At 40.6% G+C, this 26,362-nt stretch overlaps 1 protein-coding gene across 20 annotated transcripts in view; it reads left to right on the top strand.

Annotated features, from left to right (window-relative positions):
* The window catches only part of LTBP1 (latent transforming growth factor beta binding protein 1), a 454,253-nt gene that overhangs the window by 131,908 nt on the left and 295,983 nt on the right, over nt 1-26,362 (top strand). For 18 of the 20 annotated variants that reach the window (XM_060412293.1, XM_060412297.1, XM_060412292.1 and 15 more), the window contains exon 4: nt 22,659-22,828. In XM_060412293.1, coding sequence (XP_060268276.1) covers nt 22,659-22,828 — 170 coding nt within the window. The remainder of the gene's footprint in view (nt 1-22,658; nt 22,829-26,362) is intronic. The other 2 variants (XM_060412286.1, XM_042246288.2) reach the window with 1 other exon arrangement.

Below are 26,362 nucleotides of genomic sequence, written 5' to 3'. Positions count from 1 at the left end.
GTAGTTGACAGAAATGGAATGAATTGAGGTTTGCACTCTGCTTCGTGTGTGTGTGTGTCTGTGTAGGACTCAAGACTCCCACTGGCCGGGATGAGGGAGATCTGGTCTTTCCTGTGGGTGCTGGGTGCTCGGCTGCTAGAACTCGGTCTCCTGGGAGTGTAACCGGTTAATTCTGCCTAGTCCTTTCGGGTCTGTGAGCGCCTTTAGGTTGGTTAATACTAGTCATAATAGAGACCCGAGGTGTTCTAGGTCCTCCATTTGATGAGGAAATAGAGCTGTGGAGGAGAGGATCAGCAGCTGCCTGGTTGTGAGCCGGAGAAGGGAGGAGCTGCGATTCCTGCACAGGATGGTCCGATGGCAGCACCTGTGCCCCTTTCACCCGCTTTTAATCTTTCCTCCACTTTCTTCTCCATCTCTGGCATGTGGTGGTTTAATGAATGTTCGTTGGAGGAAAGCATGATACCTGAGCCCCTTCAGGTGGAGGCTAAGCATTACTTTTACCGGAACACAGTGCAGAACTGCAGAAGAAAGCAAGAGTGGAGCCCTGTGTTCTCAGGGTTTCCGCCCTCCCACGTCTCTCAGGTCTGGGTTTCCCAGTCTCCAGTGCAGCTTCCGAGTCGGCTTCTGGAGCCCTTCCAGGGAAAACTTGCCAAATGTTCCTTGATGCCGTCTGGACTTTGACTTTCAGTCCGATTCTTCATTCTGACACTCCCTGGTGGTGGCGCTCCTGCCTCCCTGAAGGGAAGGCCTGCCCAGCCCCGGGTCCAGGTGTGGGGCCCCTCGAGCTGCGGGACTGTGGGAGAGAAGCTGCCCTTTTTACCTCTCAAGTCCCTGTAAGTGAGGGACTTGTAGGTAGTCTTTTTCTAAGTCCGACCTGCTCCCCGCCACCTTTGGCCTCTTTAAGAATCTGTTAAAAACACATAATTCTGTGGGACTCAGGTTCCCCCTCACACAAAACCCATCCGTCTACCACTTATGCCATGTGAAAGATCTCTTCTTTACTAGGTTGTCTCCATCTCTGACAGTGTACGGCATGCCACAATAACATTGCATTCTTTTAATTAGCAGATTTATTGTGAAGACGGTTTGTATTGAGACTAGTCAAATTCATAAGCCTTTCACCCTGGGCTCTGACACAGAAGAAGATTGAGGATTTTGGTGTAGGCTCCTATCAAAGAGGTGCTGACAACTCCAGACTTTAAGACTTCTGGATTATTCCTTCTGACTTTTAACCCCATGTTCTCATCTATTATGTTATATGCAAACAAAGGATGAATGTGTTTTTCTTGGAGGAGTAAATAGTGGAGCAATGTTTCGTGGATGGAGTTTTAGCCTTACGGGGAACATCAGTAATTCATCCCCAGTTTACACACTTAATGGGTGAAGCGTTGAAGAGCTCTTGGATCCCACAGAAAAAGTTGAAATCTCTCTTGGTTCCTCTTGATCTCTGCACCTAGCTGCTACCCACCAAGGGTCCCCATTCCCACGACCCTCAACACTTTGAACCTCCTCACATCCCACCTCCTTTCTTAGCCTTGTTTTTTTATGCCAGTAAATTCTGGTCTCTGTACAAATCCCACCACCTTTCTGGGGCTGCTTCAGAGATCTGGGCTCCTTCCAATCACAGGGAAATTTTCAGTCACTTAGAATTTTATATATGTACTTTCATGCCTGTCTTAGATGGGAGGTAAGAAACCAAAGGCATCGGAGGGAGAGACCACCTCACGGGCATCTCCTAGCATGAGAGGCTGTGTGGTACCCACAGCGCGCACTCCTGCAGACTTTCTCTAAAGTGGAACACACCTTTCAACAGACGAGCATTTTATTCATAACATTCTAACCAATCCCTCGTACATTTGAATCAAACCTTTGTTTCACTTGCATGTATTTTTGAAGGGAAATAAGTGAGCAAAATCAAATATTTGGTTTACAGCAGTTAAGATGGTTAAATGCAAACGTTCTTGGCTTGCCCCTTTGTCCCCCTCCTTGCTCTTGTGCCCCTGTGCTCCCCCTGAGTCGGTCAGATAGCCTGTTGCCCTCAGACTCTGATGGGGTTTTATTTACTGCCTGGTGGAAACACTTGTGAGGTGGGGTAGGGGAAGCAGTTAGAACAATACAGGCATTTTGAAACAGTTTCTTGGATTTTTTTTTTTTTTAATTTTTGGCAGCTGAGATAGGCCTGCTCAGAATATTTTTTTTTTTAAAATGTTTTACCTTAGTGAGCTCTGTGTTTGCCAGCGTAAATGTTTCCAAATTGTTCTCTTGATTTCATTCTTTAGAACCTAGGCAACTGGTATAATGTATATACACACAAAGGTTACATCTTTTTTTTTTTTTTTTGGTTTAAAAATGCGGTTATTCTTGTTGAGAAATGGTAACTGAAGTTAACTATCAGAAATCAGCTAATTGAATTCCTTGCAGAGTGTTTCTATGCACTATAGTATTATCAGGTACAAGTAATGATAATGATGAACTCATGGGCTTGCCTTGGTGTTTATGAAATATTTCACAGAAATGAGAAAGTTATTAATTCTATCTTCAACACTTCAACAAATTAGAACTCAGTATCTTCTGGGTCCCCTATGGGAACTGAATCACCTGAAAAGAGATTTTAACAGGACATATGTTAGTCGCTCAGTCGTATCCGACTCTTTGCAACCCCATGGACCGTCAGGCTCCTCTGTCCATGGGATTCTCCAGGCAAGGATATGGGAGTGGGTAGCCATTTTCTTTTCTAGGGGATCTTCGCAATCCAGAGGTCAAACCCAGGTTTCCTGCATTGCAGTCATATTTTTTACATCTGAGCCACCAGGGAAGCAACAGGGAACAACAAATGGTTTCTGTCAGTAAAAGGTAGCAGGTTAGTAAAGTAAGTTCATGATAAGCAACTTTCAGTGAAGCTCTTATAGTTGTTCATATTTGTGAACTGTTTGCAATATCTTTTGTTATTTTGTAAGACTTCTCTTTTGGAATAATTTTATTTTGCTGTCTTTAGTCTTTAAAGACAAAAGAAGGTTAAATGCCCAATCTTGCGAAACAGTGAGGGGGAAAAATATAGTGTTTTTGTTTCCTTAATATTTTTGTCTATTTTTTAGCTTTTATATTTAATTTTTTCCCCTCTGCATCTAGGAGAAATAGTGTGAAATACAGGAGCAAGAAGTTGGCTCCAGTCTTATTTCTGCCATTGTGGACAGTTCCTTAATGTTTTGGTCTTGAATAAGTTGCTGAATTCCTCTGGCGTTCAGTTTCCCCATCTGAGAGTGGATGTGATTGGACTAAATGATGTCCAAATCTCTTAGTTGTCTGAACCCTGCTTTTCATCAATGGAGGTGTAACTGGTCTCCCTGCAGAATATAGATTACAAGATCTTTATCCTGTGAATTACAGAGTGTACGTGAAAGTCGCTCAGTCGTGTCCAACTCTTTGTGACCCCATGGACTATACAGTCCATAGAATTCACCAGGCCAGAATACTGGAGTGGGTGGCCTTTCCCTTCTCCAGGGGATCTTCCCAACCCAGGGATCTAAGCCAGGTCTCCCGCGGTGCAGGCGGATTCTTTACCAGCTGAGCCACAAGGGAAGCCCGAATTACAGAGTACGTCTGGGGAATTCTATAAAGCCTCTATTCTAATTGATTTGCCATGCTCAGTGTGTATCACCTAATGATGCTGTTTCATTGCTCAGTGAGTTAGATCTTACAAATTCCCTAGTTGCCAAAACTGTGATGAATCTTCTGGCCTTGGCAGTTACGTGTCATGAGTTGCATAGCACATGATGATAAACCTCATGGTTTTCCGAGCTAACGTACGATGTAATGCTATCTTCCAAATGTGGGGTGGACCCTGTTTCTCTAAAGAGAACATATTTTCCCTACTTAAAAAAATTTCATTACCAAATGTAAACATGTAAATTAAGATGTGATCATTTCCAAATTTATACTGTTTTTTGCTTAGTGTAACCAAATTTTGCTGTCTCGTCTTTAAGGATATAAGAATATTAAATGAAATGAAAGAAAACTACATTTCTAAAATATCACTGTGGGAGCGTTCTTATTTTGGCGATGCCAATAGCACCATGCTTTTATTGGATGAACCTTGATGCAGATAACAGTTATAAACTGGGGACCAGATATAAAATCCATTATTTGAAGCCAGTGAAGAGCAACTGGTAGCTGACAGAAATCAGAGGGAAGCTGATTCTTGAAAGATGTGAATTGCACTGGGTGAAGTGAATGCTCATATGCTGTCTTGCCTGTCGGCATTCTCCGGTTTGTGCACAGTGGGATGGCTAGACATGGAGCAAAAAATGACAGTTACTGGCGGGAGAAATTAGGAGATAAATGATACTTGTGGCTGCAGAGTGACTGGAAAGAGTGTGTGAGGAGACACATCCAGGAAAGGAGAAAGTCACAGCAGAGGAAACCCCAACTTCTGTCCATAAATTCTCTCTAAATTCTTGACTGACTCATGGAAAGACTAAAGTTCCCAGTGAAAAAAAACAGCTGGAAAGCTGAAAGAATCAAGTAGTTCCAGTCACCGTACACCATAGGGAGACAGAATTTAGAGTTTGATTCTAGCCACATAACTGTCTGATCATTATTTTTTAGAAAAAGATAGTCTCTGCAATATAATATTCATAATGCTCTTGCCATAATACCAATCACGTGAAAAAAAGGGAAATGGCTCATAGTCAAGAGAAGAAACGGTCACTATAAAACAACCCCAAGATGACTAAGATACTGGAATTTAATGCACAAGAACTTTAAAAGCAGCTATTATAAATACTGTAGACTTAAAATATGGTCACAATGCAACCATAGATGGGGAACTTTATTTTTTATTTTTTTACTTTACAATATTGTATTGGTTTTGCCATACATCAACATGAATCTGCCACAGGTGCACACGTGTTTCCCATCCTGAACCCCCTCCCACCTCCCTCCCCATCCCATCCCTCTGGGTCATCCCAGTGCACCAGCCCCGAGCATCCAGTATCATGCATTGAACCTGGACTGGCGATTCGTTTCACATATAATATTATACATGTTTCAATGCCATTCTCCCGAATCATCCCACCCTTGCCCTCTCCCACAGAGTCCATAAGACTATTCTATACATCTGTGTCTCTTTTGCTGTCTCACATACTGGGTTATTGTTCCCATCTTTCTAAATTCCATATATATGCGTTAGTATACTGTATTGGTGAATTTTAATAGAAAAACAGAAAACTCAAGAGGAAATAAGATACCTGTGTGTAACTTGCTCAGGCATGACCAACTCTTTGCTACCCTATGGACTGTAGCCCACCAGGCTCCTCTGTCCATGGAATTTCCCAGGCAAGTATACTGGAGTGAGCTTCCATTCCCTTCTCCAGGGGATCTTCCCAGCACAGAGATGGAACCCAGGTCTCCTGCATGGCAGGCTCATTCTTTACCATCTGAGCCACCAAGGAAGCCTGGAAGTAAGATAATTTCAATCAACTCTCTTCAAGTTTAGTCATTCTATCTTGAACAAAGAGAAATGATTCAAGAAAAATGGAAAAGTGTCTTGGTGCTGCTCTCCTAACAGATACTATCCTAATATCAGCTGTTGGGATAATATCAAATAGTACATATGTAATTGTAACCTCCTAAGATCAGAGGATGTGATGAGAAAATATTTGAAAAGATAATGGCTGACCGTTTCCCAGATTAGGTGAGAAACAAAGATGAAAGCTGCTCAGCAAACCTCAAGAGGAATACAAAGAAAACCACACCTAGACACTTCCTAGAAAACAGCTGAAAATCAAAGAATGTTGAAAGCAGCCAGTGTGAGAAGATGAATTACATACAGTGGAACGGTGATACAAATGATGGCTCACGTCTCATTGGGAAAAAGGAAGGCAGTTGCAAGGCGGTGGGTTTTAAAGTGCTAAAGAAACGAGAATCTATTTGACATTTTATGTCCAAAGAGAAATCCTTCAAAAACAAAGGTGAAATAAAAAATATTTTCAGAGAAATGAAAATGGAGACAATTTGTTGTTGATCTGTCCAACAGGAAATTCTGAGGGAAGTTCTTCAGGCTCAAGGGAAATGACACCAGATGGAGCTGAGCATAGTAGTGTGGGGTTTTATAACATAAGTAGATAAAAAATTCTTACATTGTAATATATATTACGAGTGCTGTAGGAATCTTAAGCCTAGTGAGATCTGTGAAACCATCTTGCAAGAAAAACAAGAATTTTATGGTGTTTTGTAGCTTTTAGTATTTAAAAAAGTATGTAGGTCATTTGTTAAATTATTGTCACAGGATTGTTTGGGAGGAAGAACCTAGATAATGGGAGAATCAGATTGTGAGAGAAAAGGAAGTAATGGTGGTAGGGGTATAGATCAACCAGGTATTGACAGGATCAGAAGTATTGACAGTTGCAGAGACAAATAAAATTTTTACAAAATTATTTTCTGTATGTTCTGAGAGATCCTTCTCTTACAGTAACTCTGAAAGGGTAGATGGGGTAGGGATGGAGGAAAGAAGTGAGGAGGAAGGGGAAGAGGAAGCCGCTGATAACTCACTCTTAGTAGAAACAGTGGCCAGAATCTGGATGATCTAGAATTAGATCCCCGACAGAATCCATAGGTGACTAGGTGATTAAACCTTTCCTGAAGGAGTTTTGGTGTGTCCATAGGTGACTAGGTGATTAAACCTTTCCTGAAGGAGTTTTGGTGTGAAAAAGTATCTTGCTCAAATGTATCCAACATAGTCTCCAAACTTTTAGATTGCACAACTGGTATCAACAAAAATGTCTTAGTATATACCCTACATATGTAGCCCATGAACTATTGAGCTAATACATTATGATGTTATAAAACAGTTTAAACAGGAGATAAAAAGGAAGAAACGTACAAAGAAACAAAAGTATAAAAGTTCTAACACTATTGGATCACAGTGTTATGTTTTGTATCTTTTGAGATGGTATCTAGTTTGAAGACCTCTGCAATGAGAATACAGTATACTGGGATGTACTTGGAATTACTTGTTTTTGCTTATCTGTCTATATTTCTATTTATGGAGTATATACAGAATTTTATACAACTGGAGTGTCATGTCTTTAAAAATTATGTACAGCTGTAAAATTCAATCTTGTTTTTCAGCTTTACTATTATTCCTCCTGACCTGAACCATACTACACCCCTTCATGGATAACCTAATAATCTAGTGAATAAGCTACACTGTGTTTCCCATATCCATATATAGTCATTTTTCAAGCTCTTTATTGCTTCATAAATAAGGACATAGTATATGAATGTTCCTGCATCTTGATTTTATAACTTAAAATAGGTTGTAGAAAATCCTCCAACATAGGTAAAACTCATTTTTAGTGGTTACATAATGTTCCATGTTGTAAATGTGGTGACTAATTGAACTATTCTTCTATTGGCCATTCAGCTTATTTTCAGTATGCTTACTTCTTTTTTTTTTGCTGTTGTAAACACTGATTCAGTAAATGTGTTAAGTATATGTATCCTTATGTGTTGGGATTTTTTTTTTAAGTATAAAGGATGCGATTATTAGGTCATTGGATATCTTGAACTTGTTTTTCTAGATTGACCTCCAAAGTCTTAGAATTCATATTTCCACCAGTGATGCCAGAGGAGTAGTCTTCTCCCATTTTGTGTCCATGTCAGCCATAGTTCCATTTTTCCCTCTCACATTTTAGTGATTTGAAAAAGTCTTTGCAGAGTGGGTGCGAAATGCAGTTTTAAGTTTGCATTACTGGTGAGGCCGGGCATCTAATCAGTCTTCCGAATTTTCTCTTCAGAGAATTCCATGTTCATGTCCTTTGTCCATTTTCTTACTGGCTTTTGTTCCTGTTGATTTACCATTTGCTGTGCTATTAATTTATAAGAGACCTTGGCATCTCATTCCCTTATTTCTCTGTGCATTGCAGGTACCTTTTCTGATCTCGTATATAATTATTGACGTTATTTATGATGTCTCTTTATACACAAGCCAATTTCTGTTTTCTAAGGTCAACATCATTTTTCCCAAAGTTAAATCTGAATTATCTGCTTAGAAATTCCAGTGCAAAATATGGCAGCTGCTGTGAGAGCAAAGTTCTCCTAGTGTATACAGGAGCCGAGGTGGCATGGCTTTTACCATGCTTTCTGGATCAGCCTGCTGTGCAGGGTCTTAAGTTGGGCACATACCCAACCAAGGCTTGTTATGAGCCCGTTGCCCTACTATGGGAACATCCAACAGGGCAATATTTACTTGATTGCATTTTGCTGCCTCTCCTATAGTTTTGTCCTCCTTTTGCTTCAGACTTCTTGAAATGGGCTGTGTTTTTCACTAGGTGATATTGGCTGTAGGAAAACATCATTTCCAGCAGTGTGGATCTTGCAGGTCCTGTAGGGCAGTGGATATTTTATTTCAGCTGGATCGGACTCCGAAAGAGGAATGGAACAGATGTTTGAATTTGGTTAAATGCTTTCAATATTTATTACTTAGGTGACCTAGTTTAGCAGCAATTGTAATAGAAAAAAAAGCAAGGCCATTTGGGAAAAACAGAGTTTATTGCATTCACCTTAAAAATTAAAAAAAAAAAAACTTTCCCCTTTTTATTTTATTTAACTTGAATGTGGGAATAAAGCCCTGAGAGACTGTCTTCCCCCTTTGAAGAGATATTTATATGTATACTGCATTAAAAGTGGTTTCCCATATGAAATATTTGTTGATATGACCAGAGAACAGTCTTGCAGCTACAGTTCTTGATGTGCTTATAAGTGAGTTTCAGAGCTGAGGAACTTTGAGGTCGTCTCAGAGCTTTACACCTTATAAATGAGGGAACAGACTTAGAGGAATTTAATCCATGGCTCTCAGAGATTCAGTGGCACAGGCAGAAGAATAATTTGAATTTCCAAAATCTGATCCAGTGTTTTTCCTTTCTCCATCTTGAGTGCTGTGGATGCCATGTCCTGGAGGAATGAGCACTTGTATCTTTGTTCCATTATATCCATCTTTGACTCTCCAGATGCCTGTCTCAGAGCTCAGTATAAGGAAGGTTCTGGCTAGGAAGTGGAAAGATTGTGGAAGAACAGCTTGTTTGACATGTTCCCACGATTGTTTTCATTCTTCCAGGTTTACAGGTAACGTGAAGGGAGTGTGTAGTGTTAACATCCCAACCCTTAAGCCATGAATGTCTCTTGTAGCTGCCACTGGGGTCCATGTTGGAGAGCCAACTCAAATTCATGTAGATACAAGAGCTCTAACAATGCTGTGGGAGAAGAATTTGGAGAATGAGCAAAGTTAGGTCTGAAAGGCTTTCCAGACAAGTGGATATTTATTTCCCACATCTGGCCCACCAGACTTTAATTCCTTGCAGTGTTGTAAGACGTGGGTCACTGGAGAATGTAACATTATGGCAGCTGAGGCTGAAATCTCATCATGCGGTGTATGGAGCAGCTACCAAAGTGTAGCTACCAGAGTAAAGCAGGAGGGGAAAAAAAAATTGAAGTGATAACGTGGGGGATTAGATGCATATACCTGATTATTACTGTGAATTACATCTTAAGCAGCAGGCTGAAAGGAGATGAAAACATTCGGAATTGACCGAGATGAACAAGACTTACATTTTTATTGTCTAGAAATACTGAAGGATGGGGAATACGGAGCATAAGAAACCTGCCTTTTTTTTTACCTCTTGAACTGTTTTTTAATTTTTAAAATTTATTTTTTATTTTTGGGTTTGTTTGTAAGAAATCTGGAGTCTTTTTTTACATAGTTTTTTTAAAAATTGTGGTAAATATAACTAAATTGGCCATTTTTAACCTTTCTAAGTATGCAAGTCATTGGCCTTAATTACACTCGTGGTGTGCAGCCAGCATCTCTGTTCTTCTAAAACTTTCATCACTGCAGACGGAAGCTCTCTACCTATTAAATTATACAGCTCCACCTCCCTCCCACTGTTTTTCGGTAACCTCTGTTCTACCATTGTCTCTCTACGTTTGCCTATTCTATGAACCTCATTTAAGTGGAATCAGACAGAATTTGTCCTTTTGTATCTGACTTATTTCACTTCACATTATGTTTTCCAGGTTCTTCTAGGCTATAGCATGTATCAGAACTTCATACTTTTTTATGGTTGAGTAATATTTCATTGTGTGTATCTCACATTTTGTTTATTTTTCTGTCAAGGGACATTCTTTGGGTTGTTTCTGCCTTTTGCCTATTATGAACGGTGCTGCAGTGAACATTGGTGTGTAAGTATGTGTTTGAGTCTCTGGTTTCAGTTTGTTTTGGGCATGTACCCGGGAGTGGAATTGCTGGACCGTCTGATGAGTCTGGCTGTAGCTTTTTGAGGAACTGCCAAACTATATCCCGGAGTGGCTGTGGTGCTGGGTTCCTTCACTGTATTGGAAACTGGTGGAGGTCTCTTAGTTGTAGGTGTAACTGTACAGATAACTGACCTCAGGGGTGCTGAATGGGACTGTAAATTCCAAACTCAATATTTACATGTAACCAGAGTTTTATTTATTTATTTTAATTGGAGGCTTATTACTTGACAATACTGTATTGGTTTTGCCATACATCAACATGAATCTGCCATGGGTGTACATGTGTTCCCAATCCTGAACCCCCCTTCCTCCTCCCTCCCCATACCATCCCTCTGGGTCATCCCGGTGCACCAGCCCCAAGCATCCTGTATCCTGCATCAAACCTGGACTGGCCATTCTTTTCACATATGATATTATACATGCTTCAATGCCATTCTCCCAAATCATCCCACCCTCTCCCTCTCCTGCAGAGTCCAAAAGACTGTCCTATACATCTGTCTCTTTTGCTGTCTCACATACAGGGTTATCATTCCCATCTTTCTAAATTCCATATATATGTATTAGTATACTGTATTGGTGTTTTTCTTTCTGGCTTACTTCACTCTGTATAATCGGCTCCAGTTTCATCCACCTCATTAGAACTGATTCAAATGTATTCTTTTTAATGGCTGAGTAATACTCCATTGTGTATATGTACCACAGCTTTCTTGTCCATTCATCTGCTGATGGACATCTATTTTTTTAATAAACTGTTTTTTGAAATAAATACTGCTTTTAACTATTCGTTTGAGCAGTCTCCGAATATGAATTTTACCAGAGTGGTGAAATCCAGTAGTATTTTGTTGTCCTTGCTGGTGTAGGGGAGTGAAAGAAATCTGACACCCTTGGGTGTGCATCAGGTATTGTGCTGGGTATTTTCCTACATTTATAAAGAATTCCATTTCATGTTGTCTTTCACTTTGTGAGTTAGGTATCATCCTCCTTAGATTGCAGTGAGAAAATTGAGATAATTCTTCCCTTCCTTCCTTTGGCAGGTGGTAGAGTTAGAATTTGGTTCCTAGAATTTGATGAAAAAGCTGTGCAGTTGACACTTCCTCAGTAGCATAGAAGTCCTTAATTATTGTTTACATTTTGCATTTTTCTTGGATTATATTTAGTTAGATTTACTCTGGCCTCTCTTAGTTTGGATAAATAGGACATGGCTGTAATTGCTTTTAAATTTGTGTTCAGGGGGTGCTCAGTCCCAAGTAACCAAATGTAGCAGCTTATTTTTGACAAAACTAAGGATTTTGGTTATTAACAATATTTCCTTCTGTGGTGGCTTGCTAAATAAATCATCAAAACCTTGAACTGAATAAGTATAGTCATCTGTGCTTTTTGGAGATTTTGAACAGTTACCTCATCCACTGTGGATAGGATATCTGCCTTATTAGTGTGTAGCTTTGATACTTAGAAGAAAAGTGGGGATGAACATTGTTGGAACTCTTTGTCTTTTTTTTTTTTCCTCTCTCAGTTTGTTTCTTTTTGTAAATACTAGGTAATATTGCTACCTAACACATAAGTAATGTTTTCAACTTTTAAACTTTTTTCTTCCAGTTTTATTGATTCCCCCCCTTTTCAAAGTACTTATAAATAGATGATCTCATTTGATACAGGTTTAAAAAATTAGAGAAGATAATTTCATAGACTTGTATTTTGTAAACTCTTTGAGAATGGTTTAAACACAGAGAAACAAGAGAAAACAGAATGAAACCTCAAAGGGCTATTTTATCAGTTCAGAGCTGGTTGTGTTCTTCTGTACTCTGCCTGCTTTTCTTCTTCTCCCTGATTATTTGAAGTCAATCTGTAAATATTTTTAGCATATATTTGTAAAAGATAGGGCTGTTAACACATCCCCCCTAAACCTTTATCCCACCAAAAGATAATCAATAAAAATTATCATTAAGAATCCAGGTAGATTCTTAGTGTTTCATAAGTTGTTTTTTTTTTTAATGGCTAATTAGTTTAGATTGGAATTAAAAAAATGTTCATTGTGATGACAGGCTATGTGTCTTACATATTTTGATCTGTGAGTCCCTCTTCCTTCTCTATGTCCTTGAAATCTCTTCATTGAACTGTGATTTTGCTGACTGTGATGCTGGGAAATTAACATGTATCCTGCCCCTTGAATTTGCTGTGAGTGTTGTGTAGGTCTAGGGGCTTGATAACATTCAGGTTTGATTTTTGGTAGGATTACTTCCTAAATGGCAATGTGCTCTTCCATCAAGGGGCATGTTATCTCTTTTTGTGATGTCACATATTTCTGTAGGGGTAGCAAATATGGTGTTTTAATTCTGTCCTTTTTCTGCTAGAAAAACTTTGCAAACCAGCTTTCTTTTCCTCAAGTTGTTTGCTTGACGTTCAGTTTGTATAGTAAAAGTAGCGAGGTAAAAGTGAAAAAAAGAAAAAGTAGCAAGTAAAAGTATTGAGTTTCTTCAGAACAAAACCAGTTGCATATGTGCATATATGAGGGGGTGTGTGTGCATGTGTGTATATACTATATATAATGAGGTTATTTTAAGAAATTGGTTCCTGTTGTTTTGGAGGCTGGCAAGTCCAGATTTGAAGTGAGGGCTGACAGAGACCCAGGAGAACAACGATGCAGGTAAAGTTAGAATGTAGTCTGCTTCAGAATTCCTTCTTAGTTGGAAAGGCTGGTCTTTTTGTTCTGTTCAGACATTCAGCTCATCATATGAGGTTCACCCACATGATGGAGGGCAATCTGCTTACTCAGAGTCCACCAAGATAAATGTTAGTTACATCCGAAAATACCCTCCAAGTTGAAACATAAAATTAACCATCACGTGAAGGTATGATGCTAGTTGTTGACCAGTTTTCAAATGAGTTGATTGACATCTTACAGTGGTGACTTAGTTTTTTTTTTAATGCATGGATACGTTTAAACATATTTCAAATAATTCAATCCATTCCAGTTTTTCTTTGGCTAATGGAGGCTTCTTCAGATTGCTTCATTAGATCTTTTGACCTTCTCTCTCATTTCTAATATTGGTAACTTGTCTTCTTCTCTTTTTGTTTATCAATCTACTCAGCGATTTGTCAGTTTTACTGATCTTCTCAAACAGCTTTTATTGACTCCTTGTACCCAATTTCATTGATTTATGCTCTGATTTTTATTTCATTTCTTTTTATTTGGGGTTTTACTTTCATTTTTGCTGATTTCTTTATTTGGAAGTTAAGGTCATTGATTTGAGACCTCTCTTGTACTGTAGATATTTAGTACAAATTTACTCCTTAGTATAGTGGTTTAGCAGCATCCCATAAATTTGGATAGCTTGTGTTTTTGTTTTCATTCAGTTCAAAATAATTTTTATTTCCTTTTTGATTTTGTCTTTGATCCATTGGTTATTTTGAAGTTTGGTTTGTGAAAGTCAGTTGGGTTAAGCTAGTTGGTAGAGCTGCTGTTCTGTCAATTGAAAGGTAGTGAATCCACAATTATCACTAAAAGTTTTATCTGTTTCTCATGACCTTTTTAAAGTTTTTGCTTTGCATATTTTGAAGCTCTGTTATCAGGTTAACAACTGTTTAGGATTCTTGTGTCCTCTTGATGAATTGGCCCTTATCTTTACGAAATGCTTTTTATCCTTGAAAATATTCTTTGCTCTGAAATCTACTTTGCCTGTTACTAACATTGCCACTGCACCTTTTTTTTTTTTCCTGATTAATCCATTTGTGTCTTTATATTTAAAATGGAATTGTTGTAAGCAGTATGTCCAAGAACTGGGTCCTTTTATCCAGTCCGACAACCTCTGATGTATCATTGAATCTAGGCCATTTCTATTTTTTAAGCACTTAATTTAGCAGTTCATTTCATTAAATTTTTTTAAATTGGAGAATAATTGATTTACCACTTCATTTTTTTAAAAGTCTCCCAAGTGTTATGATTATTAAGCATCCTAAGAGGAGACCTTGCTCACTCTGCTTCTTGGAGTCTCTTCGTTACAGCTCTTTGTTATTATGTCTCCTCTCCTCTAGGAACTTGGGATGAGAGGGTTGGAGAATTCCTTGAAGGTTCTCATGTAGCAGTCAGGTCCTGAAGACTCTCCTAACCCGGGCTGTTCTAGGACACGGAACAGGCCAGCGTGCGGCACGTGCGGTCAGACGAACGGCTGCAGTGGAGAGTGTGAGGGCTGTGAGGGGAGGGTAGCCTGGAGAGGGTGCTCCAGCACTGAGGCTTTACTCATCACTGTCCCAGGTGATTCGTGTCTGGCCCTAGATGTGTCTGACCTTCTTGGCCTAACCAAAGCCATACAGTCGATGGGATTCACCTCCCTCAGAAAGCACTTTAGTAACTGTCCAGCTGTTACATGTCTTCATGGCACACCCTCATCCCAATGCCAGGCAGTTTATTAAATGGTTTTCTCCAGCCACACTCTATACTGTTCCTTTGAGGTGTTCTAATAAAAACGACTCTTTTCTTGGCCACCCCAGTGATGTTCTAGCATTCCTAACACCCAAGCCACCCCAGCAACTTGAGTATAGGGCCACCTTCCTGTCTTAATGGGGCTTTCAAAAGGCACAGGAGGAGGCTGTATATTTTTTATACGTTTCTTTACTGTCAAATCTAATGTCACAGGAGAAGGCAATGGCACCCCATTCCAGTACTCTTGCCTGGAAAATCCCATGGATGGAAGAGCCTGGTAGCCTGTAGGCCACAGGGTCGCTAAGAGTCGGACATGACTGAGCGACTTCACTTTCACTTTTCACTCTCATGCATTGGAGAAGGAAATGGCAACCCACTCCAGTGTTCTTGCCTGGAGAATCCCAGGGACGGGGGAGCCTGGTGGGCTGCCACCTATGGGGTCGCACAGAGTCGGACACGACTAAGGCGACTTAGCAGCAGAGGCAGCTAATGTCATTAGATCATTATGTGCCTGACGACATCATTTCTGTGGACAGCTTCATCACTGCCCCCAGAGGCTCTTTTCTCAGGTATCCATTATACCTTTTTTTGTCACAATAGCTCATGGTTACAGGAGTGTTTCTCAGCTTCAGAACTGTTAATATTTCTAGCCAGATAATTCTTTCTTGTGAAGGACTGTCCTGTGTACATGGTTGGATATTTAGTAGTATCCCAGGCTTCTACCCATAAGATGTAAGCAGCTTACCTCCCAGTCCTGATAATTACAGATGCCTCCTCTTGGTTGAGAGGCAGAATCACCCCCAGTTAAGAACCACCAATAAAAAGAAAATTGGTTCCACTTGGTTGCATTTACTGTGTTTATTCATGACCCCCAAAGTTCCCTTAATTTCCCTGTCTTTTCCACCCCACCTCCAATATCTACCTTCTTTCATTGTGTTTTTTCAATCTCTTTTTCATCTCATCTGAAATCTAAGGCTTTTTCCCAGTCTCTTCCCTGCATAGATATTTTCAGTGTAATCTTCACTCTCCTCCTGTTCTCACCACTGTGTTTGCTTGTTTCATTTTCCTTTCGCCCTGTTTGTTCTGGCATGCTCCGGCCCTCACTTACTGTTACTGGAAGTCTGTGCTGTCTGTGCAGTCTTTTAGTCTCATCAGCAGCCTTTTACCTCCTCTTTTTTTTTTTTTTTGGTTTGGATGGATAATTTCCTATGAATGGGGCTGCTGACAACAAACACTTGTCTCCTCTTAGCAATGTGTGTGTGTGTGAGAGAGAGAAGCTGCCTTGCGACCTCTTCCTAAAGGTTTATTTGTCTTTGTCCATCTCTACGTGCATATTGTCCTTGAACATTGCCAGAAAGAGCCTTTCTCCATCAAATCATAGCTCACATTTCTCATTTACTTTGTTGCTTTCTGTTCTTTGAAGAGCATTCACCCATGCTTTTGAGCAGCTTGGAACACACACGATAGCATGAATTTTGTGACGAGAAGCAGGCGCTGGAAGACTGGAGATGACTTCTCTGTGGCAGCAGTTTCATCTCCCAATTTTTTTTTTTTCTTTCATCCTGATGATAAACCTGAGTGCCTTACCGTAGGGGAAAGAGTTCACTTCTGTCAGAACCCGCCTTCTGGGGGAAACATTTTATGGCCTGTTGGAGGCTCCCTTCTGTGAGGTCCACAGCTCTTAAGTGGAAAGGGGCTTGGGCTTTGCCAGATCCTCCCACCCGCTCCACAGGTCAAATAATGGATTTAGTGGAAATATGGAAAAATTTAGTCCATTCTTAGGCCAAAAATTGCCACTATGAAGGCAGAAGTGTAAACAGTGTGTGACTAATCCTTTCTTTTAAGGAAAGAAGTTTTATGTAATTGTTTCCCTTCTGTTCACAAAGATACAGAGGTTTCCACAGATTCAGGTCTTCAGATGCCTGGCTGTACCCCTAACTTCTGGCCTACTTTTCTCCTTTTTCGAGGGTCACTAGTACAGCACCTACCAAGTAGGACCCAATGCAGTCTCACTCCTGTCACTACTGTTGATAAAATAACACTGCCGCGGGCACTGGCGACCTGCAACCCAACCCTGGGGCCTCTTACTAATTGATTATTTCCCTGCTTTTTTTGCAGGAGTTTTCAAGTGGTTCTCTTTACTTTCCACCTAGAAACTTTCTTTCACTTGTCATCCTGCATCTGTGTTACTCTTGTTTTTATCTCCTCCTGATTTTTTTCTTCCCATTTTCTCTTTATGCCCCTACCACTAAGTGTGACTATCCTCCAAGAGGGTAGTTCCATAGTTTTTCTTTCTGCCTTTGAATAAATTGGCTCCTCTTAGAACATCACTGTTCTTAAACCCAGAGGCTTTTTGTATCTTCTCCCCAGAGAGCCACTACACATTTCTATCTCCCAAACAAACATAATTCTCTTCCTTGCACGTGGGCCTTTTTCCTGATCACATTGACTCTGCAGACCGCTTTGCCTTTGCGTTTCATCTTGGACTTGAGCCAAAAATACCTGTCCAGTCAACCAGGCTGGAAACCTTCGTCTTCACTTGGCTCCATTTCCTTTTGTTTCTCTTCCCCACCTTAATTTAATCCTCAAGTCCTATTACTCCTTCTGGAAGTGACCTCTGGCCAGTTGCAGATTTATTCCCTTTAGAGGTTGTCTAAAAACTTCTTGCCATAGGAGATGAAGAGTCAGCTTACTCATTTCACCTCTTGCCCCTCACCCTTCCTCTCAAAAGAGTTGTTTACTTTTCAGAGTTTCACTGTCTCTTGCAGCCTCTGCTTCCTCTTCTGTCATCCTTATCGCTTAAGGTTGTGAATGTTCTCTCATGACCCTATATTCGGTAAGATGAGGGCAGTGACTCTCCTAATCTTCCCTTCCCTTCCCCTCTTCCGCTTCCAGAATCTGCCAACCTCTCCAGCTAAAGGTGCATTTGTATCACCTACGTTGGATACATGAGTTGTGTTTTGCAATATTGTCTCTGGGTGTTCCACTCAAGGCAAAGCAGAGTATAGGGTGCTTAGGTTGCTCCCTCTGTATGTGTCCATTGCCAACACCTCTGTGCTTTTTGAAGGAGTGTGTTCTTGGCATCAAGTGGGTATGGATTCTGTTTCCATTCCACCAATTGCATATATATAGGATTAGGTTTCTCCAACATCTCAGTCATGTTTTCCATTCTCATAACTCCCCCTCTCCCTCCTAGGATTATTCTCCTAAAGTTCCCTGTCCTCCTGGTTGCCTGGCAACCTTCCTTTTATGGAGAAACATGGGAAACTAGTCTTGAAGCTAGGGGATCTCCAAACACTGAAATGAGAAGGCCTTACTCTGGGGGAGTAAATTTTGTGGTTTATACCACACAGTTCCACTCTTTCAGAGAAGACTCATCTTTTTCCCTGATGGGGGTAGAAGCCCGACTTTGGCCGTTTCTTTGCTTGAGCTGAGGAGAACGGCTGCTTTCATATGTAGCCTTTTTGGTGAAGACACCAGTGTTCAGCCTACTCCTCGTCACCCTGTGCTTTACTTGGTTTGAGTATCCAGAACCTGCCCAGGGTCTCCCGGGAAGGTGGCTTCCTCTGAGCCTGTACTCGTGGTGTGATTTATAGACCAGTATCTTTAAGCTGCCTTGTGACCTGTTAGGAGTCAGGAAGTCTTGACATCAATGTAGTGGTTCAAGATGGGCATTTAAAAGAATTAGAGGATATTTGTGTCATTTGCATCATAAGGATAGATACTGTTTTATAATACTTCAGTTCAGTCGCTCAGTCGTGTCTGACTTAGCTGTATTAAAAAACATGTATAAATGTGCACTGGATCGCCATGTAAAATGTTCTTCTTACTGTCAGTTGAGATAAAAGAAGTTAAAATACTTAGGCATGGCTTCCTTCCTGCTGTAACAGTCAACGTTTCTCAGTCTGCCTTGATCTCTTACAGGTTTGCGGAAATGTTTCCTGTGTGTTGAATGAATGATGTGAAACATTTTAAATATCTTTGGTCAGCACCTGTGCCACACATTAGAGAGGATGCTGGAGCCGAGACCCCAAGCTCTCTAGCTGTGTCAAATGTGAATTTCTTACTTGTGAGCCTGAGTTGATATCTTGAGAAGGCCAGTGTCTTGAGGAAGGAGGAACACTGAGGGCTTGGGACAGTAGGTGTTTCTCAGAACAGTATTTCAGTGTTTCAGTGATGAATGTGGCTGTCCTATTCATTAATAGCCAAATGTCAACGCTGGATTTCTTGTTTTATTCCTTATCTATAACTTTTAGGGCTTTTTTTGCAGGAAGGGAAAATATATGGGTGCCCCAAATACATTTTGAACCAGAGGTCCTTTAGTTTTCATTTTAACCTAATTTCTTTAAACATTTTTGCCTTTCCCTTGAATTTTGTATAATGCTATGAGAAATCCAATTTTCATTAGTGATTGTTGAGTTTTTTTTTTTTTCCCCAATGTAAAAATGAGGGAAGAGAGGAGAAAACTCCCAATTGAAAGGAGATTTTTCTTTCCCAAAGCAATGGTCATACTTTGCCAACAAAGGTCTGTCTAGTCAAAGCTATATTTTTTCCAGTAGTCAAGTATGGATGTGAGAGGTGAACTATAAAGAAAGCTGAGAGCCAAAGAATTGATGCTTTTGAACTGTGGTGTTGGAGAAGACTCTTGAGAGTCCCTTGGACTGCAAGGAGATCAAACCAGTCCATCCCAAAGGAAATCAATCCTGAGTATTCATTGGAAGGACTGATGCTGAAGCTTCAGCTTCAATACTTTGGCCATCTGATGTGAAGAACTGACTCATTTGAAAACACACTGATGCTAGGAAAGATCAAAGGTGGGAAGAGAAGGGGACAGCAGAGGATGAGATGGTTGGATGGCATCACCAACTAGATGGACATGAGTTTGAGCAAGCTCTGTGAGTTGGTGATGGACAGGGAAGCCTGGCATGCTGCAGTCCATGGGGTAGCAAAAAGTTGGACATGACTGAGCAACTGAACTGAATGTGTCTGTGTGTGTATATATATATTTGGAAGGCTAAGAGATGGTCCAAAGAGGCAATAACTATGAAGGGTGAAATTAGAGGAAAAGATAGATGCCAGCTATGAAGGAGAAATGAGGACGAGAGAGTAAAATGGTGGTTTCACTTACTATCTGTTAGTGGAATGACTGAGTGGACAGTGGCCTTGACTTGCCCCCTTGTGATGTCATTTCTTGTGGCTCCGGTTCTTCATGAGGCTGTGAGATGAAATGGCCTGTCCGTTCATATGTCTGTGTGTCTTTGTGAGCACAAGTGTTTATTTACGTCCTCACATTGGAGGAAAGTGAAGGAGATGGAAGGTGAGGAAGCACAGCTCTATATAGTTTCGTATTTGCAATGTGTTTGCCACTCACAGGATTGCTATAATGTAGTAAGATCTAATACTGTTACCAGAATATTATCCATTTCCTTTGATTAATGGTGACTGAGATTTGTGTTTCAAGTTCTAGACCTGGTGTAGCTGTCTTATTTGTTTATTACCTTTCTGTTATGTTAGGGAAAAGCAGCCTCTACACACATGTACTTTCAGCTCATTTATTGTTGCCTCTCACTTCCATGATTCAGAGGGGAGAGAAAGGGAGGACCTCACCTTAGAAGGCAGAGCCCACGGTCTCCTTGGCAGTGGTCAGAGCAGGAGTTAGTTATTCCAGCTCTAAGGTCTCTTGGAATGCTGGGCTGTCCTCCTCTGAATGGGAGTCAGGCCTAAACATCTCTCAGCAGGTCCCAGCAGTATAGTGATGAGGTTGACAGCATGGCTGGGGAGTGAGTTGCCTCTGAGATGAAAAAGAGGACTTTTCCTTTTGACAAGACCAACGGAGTTGCCTTGTGGTTCTTATCAGTCACTACCAGATGTGTCCAGCTGTTCCACTTTCTACTTCATCCCAGTCAAACATACTTAAAGTTCAAATCAACACTTACATCATCAAAACAAAAGTGTTTACAATGTTAAGCCTTAGGCTTTTAGTAACTTAAGTCATTTGTCTGGTGACAAAGGGAATGTCCTTCCATGGCATTAAGTCTGGGAAAATCTAGGCACAAGATGTATTTTCCTAGGCTTTCCTGGGACTATAGGTTTGAAAGTAAGACTTAGATCACTGACTGGCTAAGAGGGAAGCACCCTTAATCCCAACCTCTTTTGTTCCTTTGTCTCATGGATGCCTTGTCTCACAGAATAGCTCATCCATCCAAACTGCAATGAATCCAGAGGGCTGGATTTATTCAAGACTCTGCTACTGCTTTTGATGAGACACTGTGTGGGTGCTTTTGGTGGCTTGATGATTTATCATGCATACTCACTGGTTGTGTCATTTCTTTGCCTTGTTCATATAATCTCTCATTAGGGCCAGTCTTTGGGCTTTTCCTGGCACTTTACTAGTTTGACTATAACCCAGTCAAACCATTTTCCCAGCTTAAGGTAGTTTGGAAATATTCAGTTCAGATGGCTTTAACGTGTCACAATTGATAAAATTCAAGACCACACTAGAGAGAAGATTTCCTTCCAAAGTCTTAGTTTGCTGTTAAAATGCTCTGTCCCAACAATTTTAATAGCAAGTTTGCGTTTTCTGGAATTAATTGGTATATCTTTATATTTTCCATTGTTTGTCTTAGTGAATGATTTCAGTCCCTCATGGAATGATTAAATCTGGATGAAGGCTTAAAGTACACAGTACATGAAGCAGTAGAGAACTGTCATAGAAGACAAAAAGTTTCACCCGGGGGGGTGAAAACACAGTAATTGTGTTCAGGAGTCCTCAGAGGGTTTTTTTTTAATTGGAGTATAATTGCTTTACAGTGTTGTTAGTTTCTGCTTTGCTCCTGCTTAGTCACTCAGTTGTGTCTGACTCTTCATGACCCATGGATTGTGGCCCACCAGGCTCCTCTGTCCATGAGATTTTCCAGGCAAGAATACTGGAGTGGCTTGCCATTTCCTTCTCTAGGGGATCTTCCCAACTCAGGGATTGAACTTGTGTCTGCTGCACTGACAGATGGATTCTTCCCCACTGAGCCACCTGGGAAGCCAGTTTATGCTGTTCAATGAAGTAAATCAGTTATGTGTGTGTGTGTGTGTGTGTGTGTGTGTGTGTGTGTGTGTGTGTGTGTGTGTATATCCCCTTGGGGTGGGGTGTGGGAGGGAGATTCTCAGATCTTGACTCATCATTGATGAAATTATAAGATTTTCATATATTGTTATTGGAGAAGAAAATGACAACCCCCTCCAATATTCTTGCCTGGGAAATCCCAGGGACAGCCCTAACAGGCTATAGTCCATGGGGTTGCTAAAGAGTCAGACACGTCTTAGGGACTAAATGGTAGCATAAGTTGTTATTCTTACTGTTCTTAAGGGCTAGTAATTATGGTGTATATTATATATTATGTTATAGTAAATATTATGTTTAATATACATTATATGTTTAACATATAATATACTTAACATAAATTATATTAATTTACTATGCTATATTAAATATTATATTTATAAATATATACTTACTTATTTGGCTGCACTAGGTCTTAGTTGAGGCATGTGGGATCTTTAGTTGAAGCACATGGAATCTAGTTTCCTGACTAGGGATCTAACCCAGGCGCCTGCATTGGGAATTCGGAGTCTTAGGCACTGGACCACCAAGGAAGTCCTGGTAGCTGTACTTTTTAAATACTTTGATAAACTCCATCAGTGATGGCCTGCATGTCCTTATCCTTCTTGACTAGACAGACAGACAGGATCCCCTTTCTGCTGGAGGTCAGCGATTAGTTCTTTATGTGCCATGACTACAGTTTTGAAGAAGAAATTTAGCCTGGCATGGCATTTTTATGCCTCTTTCCAAGTTTAACCGGGTTCTTATTCCTTTGTTCTCAGTTGACTTTTAAAAGTCTCATTGTTAATTCCCTTATCCTTTGTTTCTTTGCAGGATGACACCGCTTTCTTCGCAGAACGTGATGATACATCACGGCCAGACCCAGGAATACATGCTCAAGCCCACGTACTTCGCAGCCCAGAAGGTGATTTCCGGAGAGCAGTCCGCTGAAGGTTCGTTCCCTTTCAGATTCGGGCAGGATCACGTGGCAGCACCTTTTCAGTGTGAGTATGTCCTATGAGTCATCTCTCTAAGTTGCAGTGTCACGGTTTGGAAATACTTTGTGTAGATGGCTTTAGTATGTCACAGAAGATAAAATTCGAGAATTTTTTTTTGAAAAACCCATGCTGGTTCCTAAAACAATCAGACAGCAAGATAGTTGCTTTCTTCAGAGGAAAGGCAGAAAAATCTGGAGTGACCCACTTGTAAATCTGTTTCTGCAAGGTGGTTCCATTTCCATAAGATACTTACTCTAATTTTCTGTACAGTTGTATGGCTGACGTGTTTACATTGATAAAATATTTTCCTTGGTGAGTTAGCCAGGCTTTGTTCCTTGTGAGATGTCTGCAGTGTCCTGAGTTACTCCGAGGTTCACCTACAGTGGATGTGTTTATGTTAGGAGGGCCACGTTTTTATTATATCAGTTAGACGGTGGGGCAGGTTTTATCGAGTCTGCAAAGAGCTAGTGTATCAGTGGCCAGCGTGGTTAATATCTCACTGTGGGGGAAGTTCAGGGACGAGCCCTGACGCAAAGGGTGGGGAATGGATGATTTGTGGTTTAGGTATTACAGAGTGTCTGCTGGCAGCATCTGGAGAAAATGTTCAGTGAGGCGGCAGACCGTTCAAAGGGGTGAGTTGGATGCTCGCGCCTTCCAGCAGCTTCCTGCTCTGTCTCACATTGACGGATGGCCTGAGCCATAAGCAATGAAAGAGAATGCCAGTGGTGAGGTTGAAAAGGACGGTCTTTCACCACCTAGGGTAGTGTGGAGAGCTGAGAGAATTCTTGCTACTGTTTGGCACTTCAGAAGACTGTGTTTCTACTTGACTCCCAAGGCCTGCCCCCACCTCCCAGAATTGGTCAGTTAACAAAAAGAGTAGCTACTGTAAGGTGTGTGCATTACACTTTTCATCTTTTGAGAAAATTGTGCTCTTGAGTTGAGGCTGGACCCCAGAGCAATGGTTTGAGGTGATTTATTGGGATGATGAGGGAAGAATGGAGAAATTGTATAGTTCATCTCCTTGCCCTTTAGGCAAGATAACTTCCAAGTTATATTTGCAAAATAATAGATGCATCCATCTTGTTTTTAAAGATTCTTTGATATCAGTGCTTGATAGCTTGTTCTGTAGAGGTCTTCCTGAGTATATAATACTTTTCTAATCTCAATCTAAAAAATCAAAAAGAGACACAACTTACTTTCTTGGAGTTTTAGGTAGATTGTGTTTTGTAGAGGCTCTCCAGATTAGAATGTAATGGGAGGTTTTGAAAACTTACTATCAAACTGATTAAAGAATTCTGAATTTCACGAAGGTGTCAAGAAAATATGCTTTGAGAATCTCTGATATTAAGACTGGAGACCAGACTGTGGTTTGGGTTGGTTATCGATTATTACTGAAAGGAAAATTCACACTCTGTGTGTGTGTGTGTGTGTGTGTTTGTGTATATTTTAAACTCTCAAACCTTTGTTGAACTATGTTTTGGGAGATGAAATTACGTTTTAGGAGAATGTTGGAGATGAAATTACATTTTAGGAGAATGTGAACTATCCATAAATGTCCCACTGATCATGTTTTTAAATGTAGTTTCTCCATAGTGGGGAGCTATTTAAGTAATTTAGACTGATCATGATTACTCTTGAGTTCTCTCTCAAACCCATCAAAAGTTGGTGTTTAAAAAGAGGCCAAGGAACTAAATCAAACAGACAGGTATATAAGAGGGACCATGTGAGAGATGTGGCTATTTTCAGTGGAGGCCAGAGCTCTACTGAGAGCTGGAGGGCTAATCAAAGTTTTAAAACCAGATAACTTGGCAGGACTATTAAGGACACTAAAATACCAAAATGGAGTGAGAACAACAGTAGGAAGATTAAAACTAGAATCCAGGAGGTAAAAGTTGTGTCAGGAGAAGGACCTGAAGGTATTGTTGCCCTATATCCAGCCATTCAGTAGGTATATGGTTTGCCCCCCAGGCAAAAGGCAGAAATGTTTAATCACTGCCGAGAGAAATACCAATAACCTCAAATATGCAGATGACACCACCCTTATGGCAGAAAGTGAAGAGGAGCTAAAAGCCTCTTGATGAAAGTGAAAGAGGAGAGTGAAAAAGTTGGCTTAAAGCTCAACATTCAGAAAATGAAGATCATGGCATCCGGTCCCATCACTTCATGGGAAATAGATGGGGAAACAGTGGAAACAGTGTCAGACTTTATTTTTGGGGGCTCCAAAATCACTGCAGATGGTGATTGCAGCCATGAAATTAAAAGACGCTTACTCCTTGGAAGAAAAGTGATGACCAACCTAGATAGCATATTCAAAAGCAGAGACATTACTTTGCCGACTAAGGTCCGTCTAGTCAAGGCTATGGTTTTTCCAGTAGTCATGTATGGATGTGAGAGTTGGACTGTGAAGAAGGCTGAGCGCCAAAGAAGTGATGCTTTTGAAGTGTGGTGTTGGAGAAGACTCTTGAGAGTCTCTTGGACTGCAAGGAGATCCAACGAGTCCATTCTGAAGGAGATCAGCCCTGGGATTTCTTTGGAGGGAATGATGCTAAAGCTGAAACTCCAGTACTTTGGCCACCTCATGCGAAGAATTGACTCATTGGAAAAGCCTCTGATGCTGGGAGGGATTGGGGGCAGGAGGAGAAGGGGACGACAGAGGATGAGATGTCTGGATGGCATCACTGACTCGATGGACGTGAGTCTGAGTGAACTCTGGGAGTTGATGATGAACAGGAAGGCCTGGCATGCTGTGATTCATGGGGTCGCAAAGAGTTGGACACGACTGAGCGACTGAACAGAACTGAACTTAATCTTTACAAAAGGGATCAAATGCAAACAGATTAGCTTATTATACTGAAGGATTTGAAGGTCCCACAGAGAGTAGATAATTCTCTAGAAAAACAGAAGGTGATACAATCTGGTGGGCATGCTGTATCTTGGGATGAAAATGAGGGGTTAGTGTGTTATAACAGTCCACTGCTAGTGCTTTTGAGAAGCAGAGAGGACTAGAGAAAACACTAAGAACAAGAACAAATGTTGTTTCCCCCTTTAAATGGGAAATATATATATATATATATATATATATATATATATATATATTTAAAAGGTAGCCTACAGTAACTGGTTACCACTTGGTATAATATTGATAATTTATATACAGATGTTCATAGCAGCATTATTCATAATAGCCAAAGAATGTGAACATCACCAAAATGTTCCTCAGCTGATAGTGGACAAACAAATGTACTACATCCTGCAATTGGTTGTTCAGCTATTAAAAGGAATGTGGCCCAAGCCACAGCAGTTGGTCAGTAAGGATGTGAACCTGGAGCTCTGAGCACTGAGTAACTTAATCAGCTTATCATACGAGGAGGCAGCAACGCTGCAAGAGCAAGTGAGTAAAGATTTGCTGTTGCCATTTGATGAGGGAGAAGGGAGTTGGTCAGAATAGCAGGGAAATGTTGAGGAGGTATATGATCAGTTTAGTAAAGCAAGATGTGTTTCAAGTGTTAAGTGTAGCACTCATCAGGTGGAATAGCCTAG

This window comes from Ovis aries, chromosome 3, assembly GCF_016772045.2.
Source record: "Ovis aries strain OAR_USU_Benz2616 breed Rambouillet chromosome 3, ARS-UI_Ramb_v3.0, whole genome shotgun sequence".
In the NCBI taxonomy this organism is placed as follows: Eukaryota; Metazoa; Chordata; class Mammalia; order Artiodactyla; family Bovidae; genus Ovis; species Ovis aries.
Note: the sequence above shows the minus strand (reverse complement) of the source record. Positions and strands in the feature narration are given on the sequence as shown.